General features: G+C 42.1%; 2 protein-coding genes across 2 annotated transcripts; one reads left to right on the forward strand and one right to left on the reverse strand.

Annotated features, from left to right (window-relative positions):
• The first annotated feature begins 71 nt into the window (after positions 1 to 71).
• wdr32 (WD repeat domain 32) lies at positions 72 to 7148 on the forward strand. Its single transcript, XM_072677856.1, has 7 exons — positions 72 to 657; positions 785 to 898; positions 2265 to 2462; positions 2549 to 2751; positions 4216 to 4290; positions 4859 to 5004; positions 5366 to 7148. The coding sequence occupies exons 1-7, from the start codon at positions 254 to 256 to the stop codon at positions 5735 to 5737; spliced, it is 1512 nt and encodes a 503-aa protein (XP_072533957.1). The 5' UTR covers positions 72 to 253; the 3' UTR covers positions 5738 to 7148.
• Positions 7149 to 9166: 2018 nt separating this feature from the next.
• On the reverse strand, positions 9167 to 19301 carry cpxm1a (carboxypeptidase X (M14 family), member 1a). Its single transcript, XM_072677855.1, has 13 exons — positions 19062 to 19301; positions 17734 to 17843; positions 16839 to 16978; positions 16560 to 16644; positions 16281 to 16431; positions 16066 to 16154; positions 15819 to 15942; positions 14756 to 14952; positions 14128 to 14307; positions 12387 to 12681; positions 11581 to 11720; positions 11376 to 11478; positions 9167 to 9998 (listed from the first exon to the last, which is right to left on the reverse strand). The coding sequence occupies exons 1-13, from the start codon at positions 19288 to 19290 to the stop codon at positions 9679 to 9681; spliced, it is 2163 nt and encodes a 720-aa protein (XP_072533956.1). The 5' UTR covers positions 19291 to 19301; the 3' UTR covers positions 9167 to 9678.

Raw genomic sequence — 19301 nt, forward strand, 5'->3', positions numbered from 1 at the left:
GAAAACACCGCACATCCGTACTGAGAACCGGAAACACGTCACGTGTTGTCTCCGCTATTTGCAGTGGCCCGGTGTTTACGTTAATGGGGTCGGTGCGGGGTTTGTAGCTTTGGGCCGACTCGTTGTGTGTCTGGAGTGCAGGTCCAGCGCGGTCTCCGGTGGGGCTGCGCGGTAAAGCGGAGCTGGGCTCAGGCCCTTGGTCTCCGTTCGTAACTTTCCTGTTCAAAACGGCTCCGGCGCCGCCGCCGCCACAATGAGCTCGGGCCAGCCGAGCGACAGCAGCGAGCCGGAGGAGCCCCGGGGTGCTGGCGTCCGCCACCTGGACGAGCTGTTCCGAGAGGAGGAGAGCGACAACGAGGAGGAGGAGAGCTGCTCCAGGCCGCCCTCTCCGCCTCCGGAGTGCAGCGGGGGCCCGAAACTCGAGTCTGCGGGAGAACGCGCGCAAAGCTCGTCGTGCAAGAGCTCGGGACTCTGCGATTCCCTCTTCTCGTGGTTGTGGAAGCGGACAGTTCGCAGAGGGCCGTTCGTAGATCCGGCCCGCGATAACTTCCGCACTATGACCCGACTCTATTCGTCCATGAGCCCCGCCACAGACTCAGTCAACCTAAGCACGCAGACCCACGGGGCCGTGTTTAATCTGGAGTACTCCCCGGACGGGTAAGTGGCCAGCGCTGCTGTTGTTGTTGCTGCTGTTATTAAAAAAAAGAAGCTGCACGCAGGGAATAGGTCGGCCCCTGCACTCAGAGCCTGGTAGTCTGCAAAAGTGTGTGTGTGTGTGTTGTAGGTCGGTGCTGACTGTCGCCTGCGAGCAGACCGAAGTGCTGCTGTTTGACCCTGTTTCATCTAAACATATCAAAACGTTGGTGGAGGCACACGAGGACTGTGTGAACAACATCAGGTAGGTACACACACACTCACACACTCACAGATGCGTATGGTGGGACTGCTGGTAGCAGACCCGAGGAGAGAGGTTAACCAACAACAGCAGGTGTGAGCAAGACACGTTGATCGGGGCTTAGTAATGCATCTGTTAAACACGTGTTCCCTGCGGATCTGGGTCAAGACCAGATCCAAAAGTTGTGACAAACATCAACACTGTAACATGTTAACATGCTTACTTTCTCTCTCTCTCACTGAGGAAGTCCAGGGTGTTTACAGTGCTCTTCTTAAATAATAATAATATTATATGATATGCTTTAAGACTAGTGTTGAACAAAATACAAATCTTCTGCATCTTTCTTACAGTGAAAGTAGAAATGCACTTGGTGAGGTGTTATGACTAAATGTAGAAGCCCCCTGTCTACAGTATATAAAATTGCTCCCGTTTGAACTATGACTCATTGATATGGTAAGATATGCTAGATCCAGTTAAACACAACAAATTATGCTCTCTTTATAATAGAGCATGTAATTCTCCGTTGTTCAGTTTAGTTTAAGTAAAGAGGATATCCACAATACATTCCCGAAAAGACTTGCCCCTGCTGGAACAAAACGTTGTATCTTCAAAACATAGGTTTTACAGGCAGAGTAAAACCCCTTAATGTAGAGTGAGTGAGTCCATTCATCATGAAATTTCATTATGAATCATGAGTCACAAAATGTCAATAAAGTGACCAAAAAAACTCTTTGCCTTACAGTAATGATCTTGTGGTATAATGTGATAATTTATTATTATAACTGTAAATATTGTTATTCTGCCCACCCTTATTTTAAATGTATTTCAGTCTTAAAATATAAAGGACTAGATATTTTGGAGCTGGTTTTATGTTTGTATGTTTTATGGTGGCTGCAGACATGAAAAGCATCATGTATTTTTGATACTTAATATTCATATATTCATAATTTGACAAATAGAAATATAAATTATATACTTCTAATTTCACACCATGAATATTTTACCCAGAGCATTGCTGTTTTCAAGCACAGAAATTGTATAATTGAACATGGATTGAACTGTAGGTCTGTGATTCTCAAATGGTTCTCCGGGCTCCCCCAGAAGGTTCATGGTTTTCTTCTAACTCTTATGTTTTGTAAGTTGGGTGGGATCAATACTGTGGATCATCTGTGGGCCCTGAAGACTGGATTAAAGAACAACTGCTGTGTTTTTCAGTAGGGTAATGTTTGTCCATGTCGAAGTCATTGTTTCAGCCTTCTCACAAATGAATCACACAAGTGTTTATCACCACTCAGGAGTTTGAGGAGAGCCCATGTGTAGTCTAGTTCTGGCTTCTAGAAATGAACTGACTGTGTGATTGTGCTGCCAGGTTTCTGGATAACCGGTTATTTGCCACATGTTCTGATGACACCACCATTGCATTATGGGACTTGAGAAAGTTGAACTCAAAGGTGTGTTCGCTGCACGGCCATGCTAGTTGGGTGAAGAATATTGAGTATGACACACACACGCGCCTGCTCGTAACGTCTGGCTTTGATGGGAATGTCATCACCTGGGACACCAACAGGTTTGTGTTTGTTACTTCACTTTTGCATTGTCTTGCATAAATAATATGTGGGACTGGCTGTAACTGATGTGTATGTATGTGTGTAGGTTCACAGAGGATGGCTGCCCCCATAAGAAATTCTTTCACACGCGGTACCTAATGCGGATGCGTCTAACTCCAGACTGCAGTAAGATGCTCATCTCCACTTCCTCTGGTTACTTGCTCATCTTACATGACCTTGACCTCACCCAGAGCCTAGAGGTTGGCAGCTACCGAATTCTACGGGCTCGTCGCGCCCCTCTTAGCACAGGTATGCAAAAACTTAGGAAATGTGCACACTACCTCACATCTCAGCATAGAAATCTTAATTACTTATTAATTACTTATTGTCTCCCCTGAAAGTACAATATCAAAAAGGCCAATTTCTTTTTTAGCTGTTTTTGATGTACACTGCATACATTTGAATTTGAGATCAGAATTTCACCTGTTATTTTCTGACATTTACATCTACATACATCTACATTATACACTGTGGTAGTTTTAGGTCAGCAAAGGTATTGGAACAGATAGTCTAACAGTAAGTAACAGGACGGTAAACAATGCTCCTGCCTGTTGCTGTGCTTTCTTACACTGTCTGTGAATATTGCAAACAGGAGCAGAGACTAGACACAGTCTTGTACCACCTCTGAACTAGCTTGGCTTAGTGCTGAGAAAACAGACACAGCTTTCACGCTGAGAGTCGTCAAGGACCGAACTCGTGTTTGTGGCCATTGGATTGAATGCTTTCTGAGCACCTCCCACAGGACAAGGCCGGAGACCTCCCATGCCCCCTAAACTATTTGAGAGTGGGTGAAGAGCTGGTTCATGTTCACAGCCAGGATGGAATTTGTTTCCTGTCCTGAATCCAAGGTTTAATTAAAGGATTGATTCTCCTTTCCTGTACCCTGGTATAGACTTTCCAGGGAAAATGTGTGGCTGAGATGTGTGATGGTGGTGTCAATAGCGCACACACACACACACATACACATGCTCACACTCTAGTCCCCATCCTGGTTTGTCAGTCCTTATGCACTGGTTCCGAGGCCCATGCAACACTGGCTACCAGTATGTTACAGGTACTATTACTGGTCTATAAATCCTTTAATGGTGAAAGACCAGCGTGTTTATTTAAAAGGCTGCAGTTACATGAACTAAACAGAACCCTCAGATCATCATGGACTTGTCGGTTAGTCCTGTCTAAGGTTAAAGGTACTGTATGCGATTCTGGAGATCCACTGATATTTGAACCTAACAGCTTCACAAACGCACCCCTCCCTTCAGTGGTCCTTAAGCGCCATCCTCAAATCCATGCACACTGTGGGTGAGCAAACTTACAAAAGCAAAGCAGTTCTGATTGTCTATCACAAACAATCGCAAACGGGACAATACTGACCAATTTCCTCGAAACAGCAAAAATGAACCGGCGTTATCCACCAGGAGCAGAGCAGTATCCTCATCCCTTTTCATTCCTTTCACCACTGGGAGGTCTCTCACTTTCTCTTGGCAAGACAAATGTGGGGAGGGACAACGTTACATCAGGACAGGACTAATATGCACATGCGACCGGACAAATTTTTGATCTCAAATCCAGATGTCTTCAATGTATTGTAAAAACAAATGAACGAGGAGACTGTTGTACAGAGGCATAGTACTACACTGTTCATGGATCTTATTATTAGTAATAGTGTTTTGAATAAAGTCAGTGATGACTGCAATGTTGATTTCACTTTTTCAGAGGGGTCCTCAACAGGCTCCAGGACTGCAGGCTCTCGTCATGGCAATGACAGCAAATTACATCCACACCGAGAGGGTGAGTTAATTCTGCTGCATTTATTAAGTTTTGGTGATAAGTAGGTGAGAGTGTTTAATTAAACTTTCAGTACTCAGTAAGTCAGTATATAGTGCTGCTATATAATATAGTATGGTGTACACTTATAATGTTTTTATTAACCAGTAGAAAATACAAAAAATAAATAAATACATTTTAGTCCTCTAACCTTGATGACCTCAAACTATTGGAAGAATGGACAGATAATGGGCAGATGACTGAACATTTCTACTCTTTAATTAAGTTAGAAACAAAACACTGCATTTAAACATAAACACCTCACCTCAACCACATAACATGCAACCACGTCTTGTGGTTTGGGGATTGGTTGTATTTTTATGTTTTAGTGAATTATCTATCTGGTTTTATGAATTATAAATATCTGATCTCATTTGCTGTTACATCATTATAGAGGTGAAACTCTATCAATACCCTTGACTACAGAAGAAAACAAAAGACTAGGTCTCTGTGGATGTGTTGTGTATATTTTGGTTGAAAAGCATGTTTTTGGGGTTTTTTTTTAATTTTTTTGTTTTGTTTTTTTTGTCAGGTTTATCTCCCAGAAACAGTCTGGAGGTTTTGACCCCAGAAATCCCAGGTGAGAGGGACCGGGGAAATTGCATTACTTCCCTTCAGCTGCACCCCAAAGGCTGGGCCACACTGCTGCGATGCTCCAGTAACATGGATGATCAGGAGGTTAGCTTACCAATCTTTAACTTCTGTTTAATTAAAGTCAAACAAGGACCTGCAGGATCCTGTGACCAAGGGACCTTGCTAAATATGAAGCAACTCGCTAAATATGGATTATACGATCTGATCGACTCTCGGGTTCAGCTAAGATTTAGTAATATTGGCCGATAAATTTGGGCTGTACGTTTGTCAACACCAATACACAATACGTACGAATAGATCTATCTATCTCTACCTACTATGTAGCTTCAGTGCAAAAAAGAAAAGAAAAAAAGAACTTTAGAGACACAAAAATTACTGTTTTGATGACTGAATTTGTTGCGTTGAACGACACTCAGTGTTTCTGTCTCGCTTTCTCTCTCTACAGTGGACATGTGTGTACGAGTTCCAGGAGGGAGCCCCTCCTCGGCCGCCCGTCTCCCCACGCTGCTCTCTGCGGCTCACGCACTACATTGAGGAGGCCAACGTGGGCCGCGGCTACATTAAGGAGCTGTGCTTCAGCCCAGACGGTCGGCTCATCTGCTCGCCGTACGGCTACGGTGTGCGTCTGCTGGCCTTCGATGAGCGATGTGCCGAGCTGGTGGACTGCATGCCCGTGCGTACGGCGCTCCTCCGTGAGGTGCGCTCTATCTACTCCCACAGTGACGTGGTGCTCACCTCCAAGTTTTCTCCCACGCACTGTCAGCTGGCCTCGGGCTGCTTGAGCGGACGCGTAGCACTCTACCAACCCCACTTTTAGCACCCCCATACACACACACAAACAAACTTGGACCAAATCTTGTGGCAGATGGTGAGGAGAAACAGCCCTTGAAGGGAGTGTGTTTTCTGGGTTCACAGTGTCAAAGTTTGACCGTGGGTTTGTGTAAATGAGCTGTAAATGAGGATGTTTTTAGAAGAGTTCTTTTTGTGTGTTCGTTGGACATTGTAATCTTTGAAATTTATAAACGTGTGCAGTAATGAGAGAAATAGCCATTAATCCTTTCTCACAGCGCGTCTCTCTGATCGCAGTTGCATGCAGAGCGTCAACAGTCTGAAACCTCAAGGTGCTAGTAGGCTGGCAGGGTTGAGATTTGTAGTCTTTTGCTAAGCATATGACCTCACTCCAGTCTCGGAGCCTGGCCTGCATGTCAAATGCTGACCCCACCCCCCCTTTGCTGCAGCAGTGTAGTTACTGTTGGCTTTTTAAGCCAGTCAGTTATGTTCGTGTAATGTAGCACTGAATGTAAGCAGTGCGAGCTGTTAGTGTTGTAATGGATGGAGTTTTCTGCATTTTGCCAAATGTTTTTGGTTTGTTTTTGTTTTTTTAAAGCAGCACCCTATTCACACTCGAGCTCTAGTAAGAGCTGCTGTTTCTGTTTTTTACTGGCTTTTGTTGTTTTATGTTTGAGGCAGCTTTGTCTCCGGTGACACTAATTAACTCATGTTTTTGGGATCTGATTTGTAGGTGGTCTAAGCAGAATCCTTGTGTGCATGTGTGCCTATGTGTGTTTGAGTATGTGCGTCTAATATTAGATAAGCTAACTGCCGATAAATGATTCTTGGGTGAGAGAGAGCAAGCTGATGAGGATCTCTTCATCTTGCTGTCTCTCTCTCTTTCTCTAACACACACACACAAACTGCAGAACTGGACAGGGAAAATCGATATTGTTGCCTAAACCTACACTTCTCCTGGCAGATTGTTTTTCAAGCCACCTCAGATGGATGTATGTATGTATGTATGTATGTATCTATGCGTGTATGTATGTATGCACGCTGACTATGGACGGTTCAGAAGCACAGCCATGAGAGTGTTAGTTTAGAGTGTCTGCTGCAGACACAGAAGACTGTGGAAGACTGAGGTTTTGATGCAGCAAGATGTTTTGGTTAGATCAGTGTTTTTATACTGCTTGGTATCTTAATTTAGCCTTTAAGAAGAAATACACTGAGGATGGTCAGTTCTTCTCTTACTGGCACTGTTTGGATCACTTTTATGATATTAAACATATGTAACATCTGGAAAGAGGGAATGGAGGAAAAGGGCCACAGAGGGATAGAACATTCCTTTGTTCAGATGTGCTCACTCACTCAGTCACAAAATGATTCATGTTAGTACTAAAATTCCACTAAAAATGCAGAGGTTCAAAATAATAAACTTTTTTTTCCACTTGCTAGAGCAGTTTCTGCCTGAAATAATAGTAATATTACTGTAGTTATTGTCAAACACCTGTCCACCCCGTTTCAAATTTTTGCCATAAGGCTTTTCATTATATTCCATTACCAATTACCTTTTAATTATCTTTTTTTTTATCAGTAACTTCAGGGTTATCAGTCACTGTTTACCCACATTTTGTCACTGGTACCCAATGCTTTCCTTCAAGCGTGTTCGCTGCCTGGTGCCATTGCGTCAACTGCAGTTTGCAACAGAGGCGGTGGCTGGTTGTGCATGTGTTGGAGGAGGCATGTGTCAGTCTTCACTCTCCCAGTGTCTGGAGCATTATATGTAATAGGAAAGAGTACTAATGGGTGACTTGGGTAACTGGGTAAAATTGGGGAGGAAAGTTGGGTAAACATAAAAAAAAAGTAAAAACTAACTTGCACAGTTTTCTCCTTACTTCAAATGTGGGTGATGAGCCAAAATGTGTTTGGTGTCTCACGTTTGCGACTTTAGTTTTAAAGCAGGGCTCCAGAAATTGAAAGACGTCGGCCAAAATTCATTACACTTCAGTTACATTGACCTCACAGCTGCAGTGCAAACATCAGACATGACTCAGTCAGTTGACTTGGTGTTAATTTGACGTATGTTTGTGGTCTGAGGTTTACACACTCATCATGGATATGAATGCCATAGCAGTATTGGGCTTTCAGTCATTTCTTTGAGGTGTTTTTTTTTTTTTTTTTTTTTTTTTAACCTGATGCAGAATAATTGTACAACATATATTGTCAGTAAAAAAGAATGGAAGAATAGTGTGGGATTTTCTGAAATCAACACAGGTCACAATACTGTGTACAATTGCCAGAGAGAGCGTAAATGGCTTTGCTCACTCCAGGGTCGGTAGATGGCGCTCTCTCCTCACATCACTCCAGTGCAATGCTGGCAGACAGTGGCGTCTGCTGGCTGATGCATCATCAAATCCAGGTACAGGGCGCTTTCCTCCAGGTGCGTTTGTTGCGTGGTGCCGTAGCGTCGGCAACAGTAAGGAAAAAAGAGGCTGTGGCAGACTGTGCACGTTTTGGAGGAGCCGTGTGTTGGGAGCATTGCATGTAATAGGGGAGAATATGTATGGGTTGGGTAATTGTTCATCCAAATTGGGGAGAAGATGGATTAAATCAGTTATGAAAAAGCCAAATGCTTTTGGTAGCCATCAACAAGCTTCTGGAAGAATTATTTGTGGATATTTGAACACTCATTTTGGCAGAATTGGTAAAGCTCAATTAAATCGGTTGGTTCCCTGGCTCCTGGCTGGTTCGGACTCATTATCATGAAGGGACATCAAATTGTGTCCAGGTTTCCTCAGTCGAGCTGATGGTTTGAGGTCTCTTAAGTTTAGAATAGTTTCTTTACTTTGTGCTATGTACTAGTTGCACAAACAGCAAAGCTGCCCCAGAGTATCATCCTACCACCATCATGCTTGACACCTGGTACAGTGTTCTTGGTAGGTACATACATCTGGTCATTGTGGCCAAACAACTCCATCTTTGTCCCATGTGACCATAAAACATTTCTCTAAAGCCTTTTCTAAAGTCCATGTGCTCAGCTGCCAACTTAACAGTGCATGGGACCTTTCTAGGACTACAGCCTTTCAGCCCATGGAGATATAAAGGTTGCTTGACTGTAGACATGGCAGGCCTGGGCCTCAGTGGTTCTCCCCACTCCCGACTGGCCCACCCCCACCCCCAAAAAAATCAAACCAAAAAACAAACACAAAAATGTGTCTACCAAAAGTTTCAATGAAAGATATGTATTGTCAGTCTTTTGTCCCCAGAAAAAAAAAACAATTTAAAGGAATTATTGAAAGCATAATATTGCCCAATATTGCCATATCCATAATGCCTGTAGACCACAGCTCTTTCTGTTGGCTTTTTATGTGACTGCTGATGTGATGTGTTTAATTTCACAACCTTTACAACACTATGAGCCAATTTTGCCACTCCATTATGATGCATAGTAAAACCAATATGCAGTCTGTCAGACAAGTAAATTGGATTTATTATTAGTGTATAGAAATAAGGAAAATACATTTTTTGTGATGAGTGTAGAAAACCAGCTACACCCTCAGACTTTCTCTGGTGAGCTCAAACAGGTGTCTGTTTTAGACATTTGGTTTAGTGATAAAACATTCAGTGTGTAAAAGCTGGTCAGAGGAAGACCATTTGACCAGGTGTGGGCAAATATAACTGTAAAGACTAGGTGTTTTTAATTGTGCAATAATAAGTATGCAATATTTGACCAGCTTCAGCGTCCTTTTTGGCTGGGTTTAAGGTTACAAACGTGCTGGCCTCAAGAAATATGGCCAACTAGACCAGAGAGGTGGTAAGAAATAGTGTCCCCAGTTCAGAAAGAACTGTACAGTGTCTCACTACACTAGGACTTTTAAATTGAGACTCCTTAGTCATACACTTCTATGATTTCAACCTCCCCCCATCCTGTCCCTGGAAGCAGTGCCTGGCTTGTTCTCTGTATTGTCAGTGTCAGTAAGTCAGTCACTTTCTCTTGGCTTTGGTACGGCGCTGCTGCTGTTGCTGCTGCTCACGACGTCGGTTCAGGATCTTTGTGCTCACCCGAAGCTTCCGCATTCGTAAAGCACGGAGGCGGAGCTGCTCATCTCGTGGAAGCTTCCCACCTTTAGCCAGGATCTGCTTGATGCGTTCGCGGGGTGTCTTGGTGAGGCTGAAGTCGCAGATGGTGGGCTGTGGATCTGCGCCTACAGAGCAGCGGCGGACCAAGGGGAAGTAACCTTCTGCCCACACAATCACTTTATACTCTCCTGGGTTCAGTAGGCGCCAGTAATCACCATCGGCAGCTAAACAGGCCAAAGAAACATAGTGGGAAATATTAGTGATGCCACTCCCCAGCAGGTTCAAGAAGGATGTGTTCATTGCTGTGAGAATCTAACTGCATTCATCCACAAGAGCTTCAGTGAGTGGGCTTTAATGCAGCATCCCTCCAAAGCATCCTACTTTATTGGTGGTGCTTCCTTGGGAGATTATACAAGTTATATGTTTGTAATTATGTGTAACATTTTACACATTAAAGTGGATTTATTCACTCATTAGAAGGGTCTGGATCCTTTTGAACATATAGGACATCTTCACTGAGCTGCCTGTTTATCAAGTACATCCTTAATAACAAGACATAAGACAATTTTGCCCCCCCACCAGACAAATTGTAGCCAAAATAAGCATCACATGACCTGTATTATTATCTCTTTCACCTATTTTTGTGAGCTTGTGGCTCAGTCCTTTTTGATCTTCGGAGGGCCATACACCAACTGCTGATTAGTCTGCAGTTACTCATATGTCTTCTGGGACAACCTTGAAATGGCTGTTAGCATGTCCAAAACATGGCAAAGGGTGATCTGATTTTGAACCTGAAAGAATTTAAGTGTTTTATTGAGTTCTGTATATAAAACGGAATTCACTTCTATATTATCTTATTTACCCCTAGGTGCCACTTCCAAAGCCTCCACACAGCTTCTTTTCATCATATTTTGTAGAATTGTTTTTTACCAGCATGTTAAGCAAGCTCACCAGCTAAAACAGCATTTACATTAACATGTAAAAGAAGAGAAGTGTCGTTTGTTGAAAAATATTACTATATTATCCACTCTACCTCTCAGCAACTTTTTGTGTTTTCCCTGATCCAAACATGACTCAATGTGGGGTAGTTATACACTGTGAAAAAGTACAAGATCCTTTAGAATCAAAGGTTCTTTACCTTAAGAGGTTCCTCCACAGTTTAAAATTGAAAAAAAGTTCCTCGAGGATCTTATACATTTATGGCATTTAGCAGACGCCCTTATCCAGAGCGACTTACAGAGGTGGGACAGTGTAGTGTTAGGGGTCTTGCCCAAGGACTCTTATTGGTGTAGCGCAGCACAGTCACCCAGACTGGGAATCGAACCCCAGTCTCCCACATGGTGTTTTAGCTCAGTGGTGTTATCTGTTGCACCACACACTGTTGCGTTACCACCACTGTTATACTTTCAACAGTGGAGCAGAGAAACACTTAATATATGCACGACAGTGTGTACTCCAGGATCTGGGTTGGGAAACTATGTATTGGAGATAATGTAAGCATGGTGGCTCCAAAAAAACAAGTTCAGCTTGTAGGGTGCTTGGTACCTAATATACTGTCAACTGCATACAACGCAAGGACTATGCTGTTGTAATACACATACCTGATCTGATGTCGTGGTCCAGGCCAGCTACTTTAACAACAGCATTTCCAATGCCCTCTTTAGTGTCTTTATCCCTGATCACACCTTTTATACCTCGGTGCACCTGAGAGAGGCAGATGGGTCGGTGCATCAGTGCATGAGGCTACAGCACACAGCAGGCAGGAAAAGTGGGTTGGAAGGTAAAATAGAAGCAAACCGCACTCACCTGTTCCATGTAGAGCAGGAGAGATTCCTTGTTATTCTCCCATTCAGCAGGAAGCTCGCTGGCATGAGGGAACTTATCACATGACAACTCTACAGTCACCTCGAAACAGTTCGTGTGTAAGTAACTGAAGTCATTCATACCTACAAACACAAGAGAAGTTACATTAAAGCAACATGTAGCATTTTTAAGTAAAAAAAACAGCTTTAAAATCATGCTGATGCTCCACTGGCATGTAAAAGGAAGAATAGCATCTCTGTCATCACCATTCCAGGCTCGGCACGCTGTTAACTGCTCTAGGTAGGCATATTCATGTACAATCGGGGAGTGCTACTCTACTGCTCTAGTCTACATGCTTCTTTTAGTTTCAGTGACAATTCAGCAATTCTCAGATCATCTAGAAACGCAAGTAAGCATGTCCTTCTTGCAGGGTGGCTCAAAGTGTGAATTCCACTTTCCGACTGTAGGTAGAGCCCTGGAGCATGAAATAAAAATTCTCACATAATGCTGCTTTAAGTACATTGATAGTAAACGAAAATAATAGAACAGACACATAAAAAAAAGGACCGTAAAACTTTACAGGAGAAACTTTTAGTTAGAAAGTTTAATGTAGCCTACAATCATGTAATTTGTATTTATTATGTATGTATGTATGTACTTAGTCATTTTCTGTGTCCATTCATTGTCCAGTTTGAACACAATGTAATAAGCAGCTGATGCTTAAAAAAAAACAAAAAAACAGGGGATGACATTGATGACAATGATGAAATACTAGTTTAGTCTTTGTGTGTGAGTGTGTGTTTTCTCACTTCCTGGGACGGTGTGCCAGTCCGCTCCATTAATGATGTTGTTGTGCTGCTGGAAGTCCTCATAATGGCAGATTCTGCGATCTGGGTTTGCCATGGCCAGATTGGCAGAAGCGTAAACAGCAGCTAACCAACGAAAGAAGTCATTATCAGCAGTAGGCGTGTCCTGGCGAGGGATCCAGTCACGTGTGCAGTCAAAAGGGTAAGTGACCACAAGCTCTCCTCCATGGAGATTGGCGCTCAGCACAAATGGAATATCCTGCATCCAGTTTATTACTGCCCGGGTCTCTGGAGCAACCTTTTATACATACACACACACATACATACATAGGAAAGGAGAAAAAATTTATCATGTCAAAAACATGTTTATTCCTTTATTCATACTAAAACCTATTTATTCTGGGGGCCAACTGAAAAACCTGCGAAAGTGAAGACAAAGAGAGAAGAAAATGGGAAGATCTTTGTAATGAAGTAAGGCTCTGAGTAAATAAATCTTTGAAAGTACTAAACCATGAACATTTGGCACAGCTTAAGTCACTATGACTAATATTACATATCCGCTGATCTCCGCTCCCTCTCTAAGCACAACATGCCTCACTGAACCACAAAATGTACTATACAAACACTGAAAAGCATTCATTATCATATATCAGGAGGACAGTGAGTGTGAGTGTGTGTGTGAGAGAGAGAGAGTGAGTGTAATTGACTCCACACTGTGTATTACTTTCTTTGCATGTTATTTTTTTGTGGAAGGCCCCAGTATAGGGGCATTCAGCTCAGAGGAAGTGCTCACATTCTTTAAAGATCTGCTAGACCCTGATTCCCCAGTGTGTATGTACTGAATACTAAAAGTTTCAGTCAAATTAACCATGAATTCCTATGAAGCAAAACAATCTGTGCACAATCTGTGCTCTCTGAAAATCAGTTTTAAACATTTTGAAAACTTTAATTGTTGCAAGCCAGATCAGATGCATTCCTCCACTAAAATTAACAAAGGACTGAATCTGCTGAGATTATTCCTTATAAAAGATTATAAAGGCTTGCTTTGTCATCAGCGGCCGGAATCCAAAAGAGCACAACTGCTCAATAGCTCCATGCTCTCTCTGGGTGGTTAGATGGCACTCTCCTCTCATCACTCTTAAAAAAGTTGGTAACAGTTATACAACTGACGATAAACAAAGAAAGCTTGCCAATATGTGAGCCACATGTGTGTCACGCAGTGTCCTAATGATCAATTATTATTCATTATGTCATAGTAATGAGTAATGACCTGCATATCCATTTCATTCATTTCACACTGTAAATCTTTTAAACACTTAAACAAGATGTATCTGGCACAGCAGGGCAGCATTACAAAATGAACAGGGCATCAGTAGCTAAAATATGCAATCTCAGAGGCTTCACCTTTTCCAGGATCTCAATAATATTATCAGAACATTTTTAGCAGGTTTTTTATGTTTCAGGTGTTTTCATGACTAGATAAATAATATTTAAACTTCCCAGACTTTTCAGGACGTATGGGAACCATATTTGAATTGTCCTGATAGTACAGCCTGTAATTAAATATAACTATTATAGAAATTGTCATATATTATTATATATAAACAATAATTAACCATTTGCATAATATCACAACTTTAAGCGATAATTATATTCTTTAATATCAAATATTGGCCCAAAGCTATCCAGCATCAAACCCAGCAGTTGTTATTTTACCCAGAAATTAAGTGTTTCTTATACATACAGTTGCTTCAGTTGTGGTGTAGTACTCTGGCATGGGGATGTAGTGGTTGCTGACTTTCTTCTTGTCTGTCGCCAGCTCCTGAGCATCCCACATGATGTTGTTTAGGTCAGGGAAGTTATGGTTCATATCAATGCCCTCGAAGCTGTAGCGCCCCAAAGCCCAGCCAGCGAGCTCAGAACCCTGACACACACATCCACATACAGCATTAAAATATAATGAAGCAATGCAAGTGACTGTTTGTCTATTCATATTAAGAAGTAGCCATTTAACATGTCTTTATCTTTCAGTTCTCTTATGCACATCTCCATGTTCATAAGTCTTTACGGGGGCAGGCGTGGCCTGAAGGTTAGAGAATCAGGTCATCAGTTCGATCCTTAAAGCAACTACAATGCGCTTGAGCAAGGCACATAATCCCCAACTGTTCCATGGGCGCCACAACTAGGCCTGCCCACCACTCCAGGCACTTGTGCTCACTGCCCATCAATTGTGTGTGTGTATGTGTGTGTGTGTGTGTACTCACTAGTGTGTTTATGTTTATGTTCACTGCACAAATGGGTTGAGGGCAGAGGTCAAATTCCTGTGTGTGCGGTGCAAATGGTGATTGAGTGTTTTTTCTTCTTCTTCTTACCTTCTCATATGCTGTCTCATAGCCATCAGGGTTCATAGATGGTAGAAGATGGATGCGTGTGTTTTTCACCAGCTGAATTACTCGCTGGTTGCCTCGTTTGTACTCGTGGCAGAGGTATTGCATAAGATTCAACAGCAGCTCCCGACCCAAAGCCTCATTTCCATGCATCCCGGCGACATAGCGGAACTCTGGCTCACCTACCCACAACACACAGTTGCTGGATCAACAGTTTCATATGAGATCTAAAACCTTTAAAACATGCCTTTCAGCAAAAGCAGTAAAAGCAGAAAAGGCTTCCTTTCTTCATTGGGACTTTCTTTGCTCCTGGGCCAATATATAGAAGTTTACTTTGGGTGATTATAAATAAAAAACACATGGTGACAAAAGCGTATCACACAGGCATGATCGAAATCTCTCTAACATAAACACCATCGGCACGGCGCCTGGATACCCGGGGACGCATGTGTGGTCTGTTAGAAGAGTTGGAAGAGGCTGCATATTTGCCACCAGGCCCCATTACAGAGATCCACATCACTTCAGATCAAATTACACTGCTCAGCAAATAATATAATCTCCATTCAGTACAAAACCCTACTATATATATTTAATTTTATTTATTTTTTTACAGTTATGTTCATTAAGAGTTAACCCACTTTGTCTATTAAGCAATTCAGTTCTCTAACAGTAAGCTATACTTGCCAAACATTCTTAACACATCTATATAGCAATTCTTTCATTTTATTGTACAGATAGTTCAGACTGTTCAATGTATAATTAGCTTAGAGCTTTAAAAGGTCATCAAATCTCTATTATCTCTATTATAAGTATTATTCCGATTTCTACCTCTTTGACCACCATCTCACATAAGTGGCAACATCTCATGGCACTGTATACTGCAGAAATAATTTGTCACATTAATACAGATTTCAAGTGATGTGTACAGTTATATAAGTACAATGGCTCTGAATGCAGCTAAGCCAATTAGATTTTAGAACCAAAACTATATATCCTCCTCTATAGTCCTTTACTCTGGTTGTGTAAATTGTAGCCCTCATGACCTTACCCAGTTCATGTTTTCCAGGGTTATCGGAAATCTCCATGACATAAAGTTTAAGTCCAGTGTAACTCTTTCCAATAGTGTAGATACGTGTGATATTAGGGCACTCGTCATTCACTTCCTTCAGCAGCTACACAGAGAACAACAAATGTCAATATATATTTTCAATATATTTAATATATTCAATATTAACTGCACAAAATAATGACAGTAAAAAATCAGAATGTGTAAAAGAAAGAGTTAAAGCACTCACCTTTCTCATCTCGTTGTAATTATGGTGTCTGAAATCTAATTTGTCTGTAGAACTCCTTTCAGGCTCCAAGGGGTATTGGTTGTCGGGATCTATGTGAACACACACACACACACACACACACACACACACACACATAAAAAGAGGATGTGCTGGAATGTATTAATGTTTATATGCAGTGCTTCTTTGATGTTGATGTGGGGGGTATAATACGGAACCTGGCATGGGGCAGCCCAGGATTTCAGCCCTGAGGCAGATTGTGCCATTGATGAACCAGCTCTGCGGGTTGATGCGGATGAACTGGGCCACAGTGGGCTCAGGGAACAGAGCCAGCACAGGGGTCTCTAGGTCCCTATTCCCCACAAATACCTACAGAGAAACAGAAAGACTCTTATTAACACACATACATCCCATTTATATAGACAGAAGTGATGGCCTCAATACAAAAGAACCTAAATACAAATCAGCCTCCTGTATTGACAATCAACTTCACTCACCGCTTCTTGTGATCCATTCATGCCGGGGCTCCAAGTCTGTGTGTCATTGCTGAACTGTACCTTATACGTAGTAACCCAGTTCAAGCTACACATACAAACAAACAAAAAGTAGAGCAGATAAATAACTAAATACTTAAAACTTTATTTCACTGACATTCCTGTGTCAACAACAACAACAACAACAACAACAACAACAGGTGAGTCTGAAAGAGTGTGTGTCTTTCACAGAATTTGTGAGAAAGTGAAATGACAGGTTCTGCGTGAAGCACAGATGCTGACCTCCAGATGGAGTTTCTGCCCTGTAGAATGACCCCAGTAAAAAGTGTTGGCCTGAGAGTATCCAGCTGCAGCCACTGCTCCTGATCTTCCTCCCCAGCACACCATGCTCCATCATACTCATCTTCATCCTCCAGACCTGACTAAACATACACAAAGATCTACTCATCTCCATCCACTGGACTTGACTAAAGATACACACAGTCCTATTCCTCCTTGTGAGGATAAGAAGAAGATTTCGAGCGGGCATTAGAGCAAATCACAATGAATTTAAATAATGCTGCCTATGATTTTTTTTATCATATTTTAAACTGCTTCTCCTTCTCCTATTTAACCATTAACACCACACATAACCAGTGGTTCAAAAATGTATATAATAAAAAAAACTGCTGTTAATTACAGGCTTTACAATAAGAATATACTTAACTAATTAAGTACACACACTTACTCTAAACATCGCTTGAAAAGATTATAACACAGAAAAGGTGGGATATGTGAAAATGTAACCAAAAAACTTGTGATCTGAGATCTGCTCTCCAGAGAATAAAAAGGATGAGCTTCTTCAAACCTGCATGTAGAACTGGACCTTTGCAGAATTATTATTCATTACTGAATATAAATATGAATTGCAAATAATAGCATGTCTGGTAGATACTAACTGCATTTCTAAAAAAAAAAAAACAACCCTCATATTTAATTAACAAGACAAAAGCATATGAACAAATACCACATATTTCAGTGCACAGTCTTCCATAAAGAGCCAGGGGACTATTTTCCACTATTGTATGTCTTAGGCCCAGGGGATCACAGATAATTTGCACATTATTAGGCTAACCTTCATTCTGTTTTGTAGGCTAGGGTCTCTCTTTGTCACAGACACACACAAAAGTTGACTAACCTGTATGTTGAGGCGTCCTCTGTGGGGGCCTAGCCCACTGCTCAGGGATGAGGACGCCTGCAGCTGGTAATCAGACACTCGCAGAGACTCCAGACCCACCGGTGGACAGTCTGCAGGAGGAGGGAGGAGGGAGGAGGGAGGGAGGAGGGAGGGAGGGAGGGAGGGAGGGGAAGGGGATAGGAGTGTAGACAGTGAGCGCTTAAGGCAGAAATAAATGAAGAGTTAGTCACTAACTGGAAGAAGGGGGTTACTTACAGGGAACTGACAGATGACTGTGAGCTTTTCACCAAACACCAAAAGAACTATTTGATATTGGTAAAGGATGAATATTATTTATGACTTTGTTTTGAATCATTTTGTATCCCAGTGGCGTCTGGCTGTAATCTTACACACATTTAGCCAAAAAAGGAATTTGGTCAAGAGTTCTGACAATATGCGACAGAATGCATGTTCTTTGTAGCAGTTATTCTTGCAACACAGTAAGAGCTATGGTCTCATGAAGCTTTTTCAAAGTGTTTTTTGTCAGTAAAATACAACATCCTGACATCTTATAACACTACAAAATATCTATTTGGCACAAGGGTGCTTACTAAACACACCATTTAAGCAACAGGTTTCCCTAAAAATCAGATTATTCAAAATATTTCTTTGTGTAGAAAAATTGCTACATGTGACAGCAATGCATACAGTCATTTGAATCACAACGCACTAAAGTTTCTATTGAAGACATCTCCCACCAGCTGTAAACACTTCCATGAAAGGGGTGCATCTCAACTGTCTCCAGCTGTGTGGTTTCCAACATACTTCAGATTCAGAGTACCACTTACTATTGTGGAAAACCTGCTATCTACTGAAGACCATCTGCATGAACAAGCACACTGAGGACTTTATCTGTGAAATAGCAATAACACATGAGTATCTCTCATTAGTCAGAGACACTTTCTGTGGAATTCTGTGAAATTACAGCTACTCATAATCTTGTCCCAAAGGTACTTGAGGCCTATCTGCCAATGTCCAAAGAATTCAGCTTGATCTCTAGGAAGCCTACCAGATCTGCTCACATAAATAAACACCACAAGTCATTTCTATGTCAGAAACAAGCAAGTCAGTGTATTTCTGCCAAGTAACCCCATCCCTTTTGACTGAATCACAATAAATCCATTTAGAAAGAGCTCAGTCAGCAGATATGCAAACAATAGGCCAGCCTCACTGCATGCAAACTATCCATCTACCTCAAAGTGTTGCAAAAGTCACAAGCTTCATTTCTCACATGCATATCTCTCATGCTCCCCACCCACCCCTATCTCAACAGACTTGGGGGAACTCGCCAGGTTTGCTCGTCTCTTCTTTCTGCACATGAAGCTCAGGATCCCTCCGCTGATCTTCTACTGCCTTCTCCGCTTCGGTCTCGTTTCGTTCCGCATCATTAAAAAATATTTTCCCATCATTAGACTCAGTATCAGTCCCGTTATTCCTGACCGTGTCGTTCCCAGCAGATGTGGACTCGTGCACGAAGCACAGCACGACCACCAGACTGACAAGGCTTGGCCCCCGCATTCTGCCTCTGC

Source organism: Salminus brasiliensis, chromosome 4, assembly GCF_030463535.1.
Source record: "Salminus brasiliensis chromosome 4, fSalBra1.hap2, whole genome shotgun sequence".
In the NCBI taxonomy this organism is placed as follows: domain Eukaryota; kingdom Metazoa; phylum Chordata; class Actinopteri; order Characiformes; family Bryconidae; genus Salminus; species Salminus brasiliensis.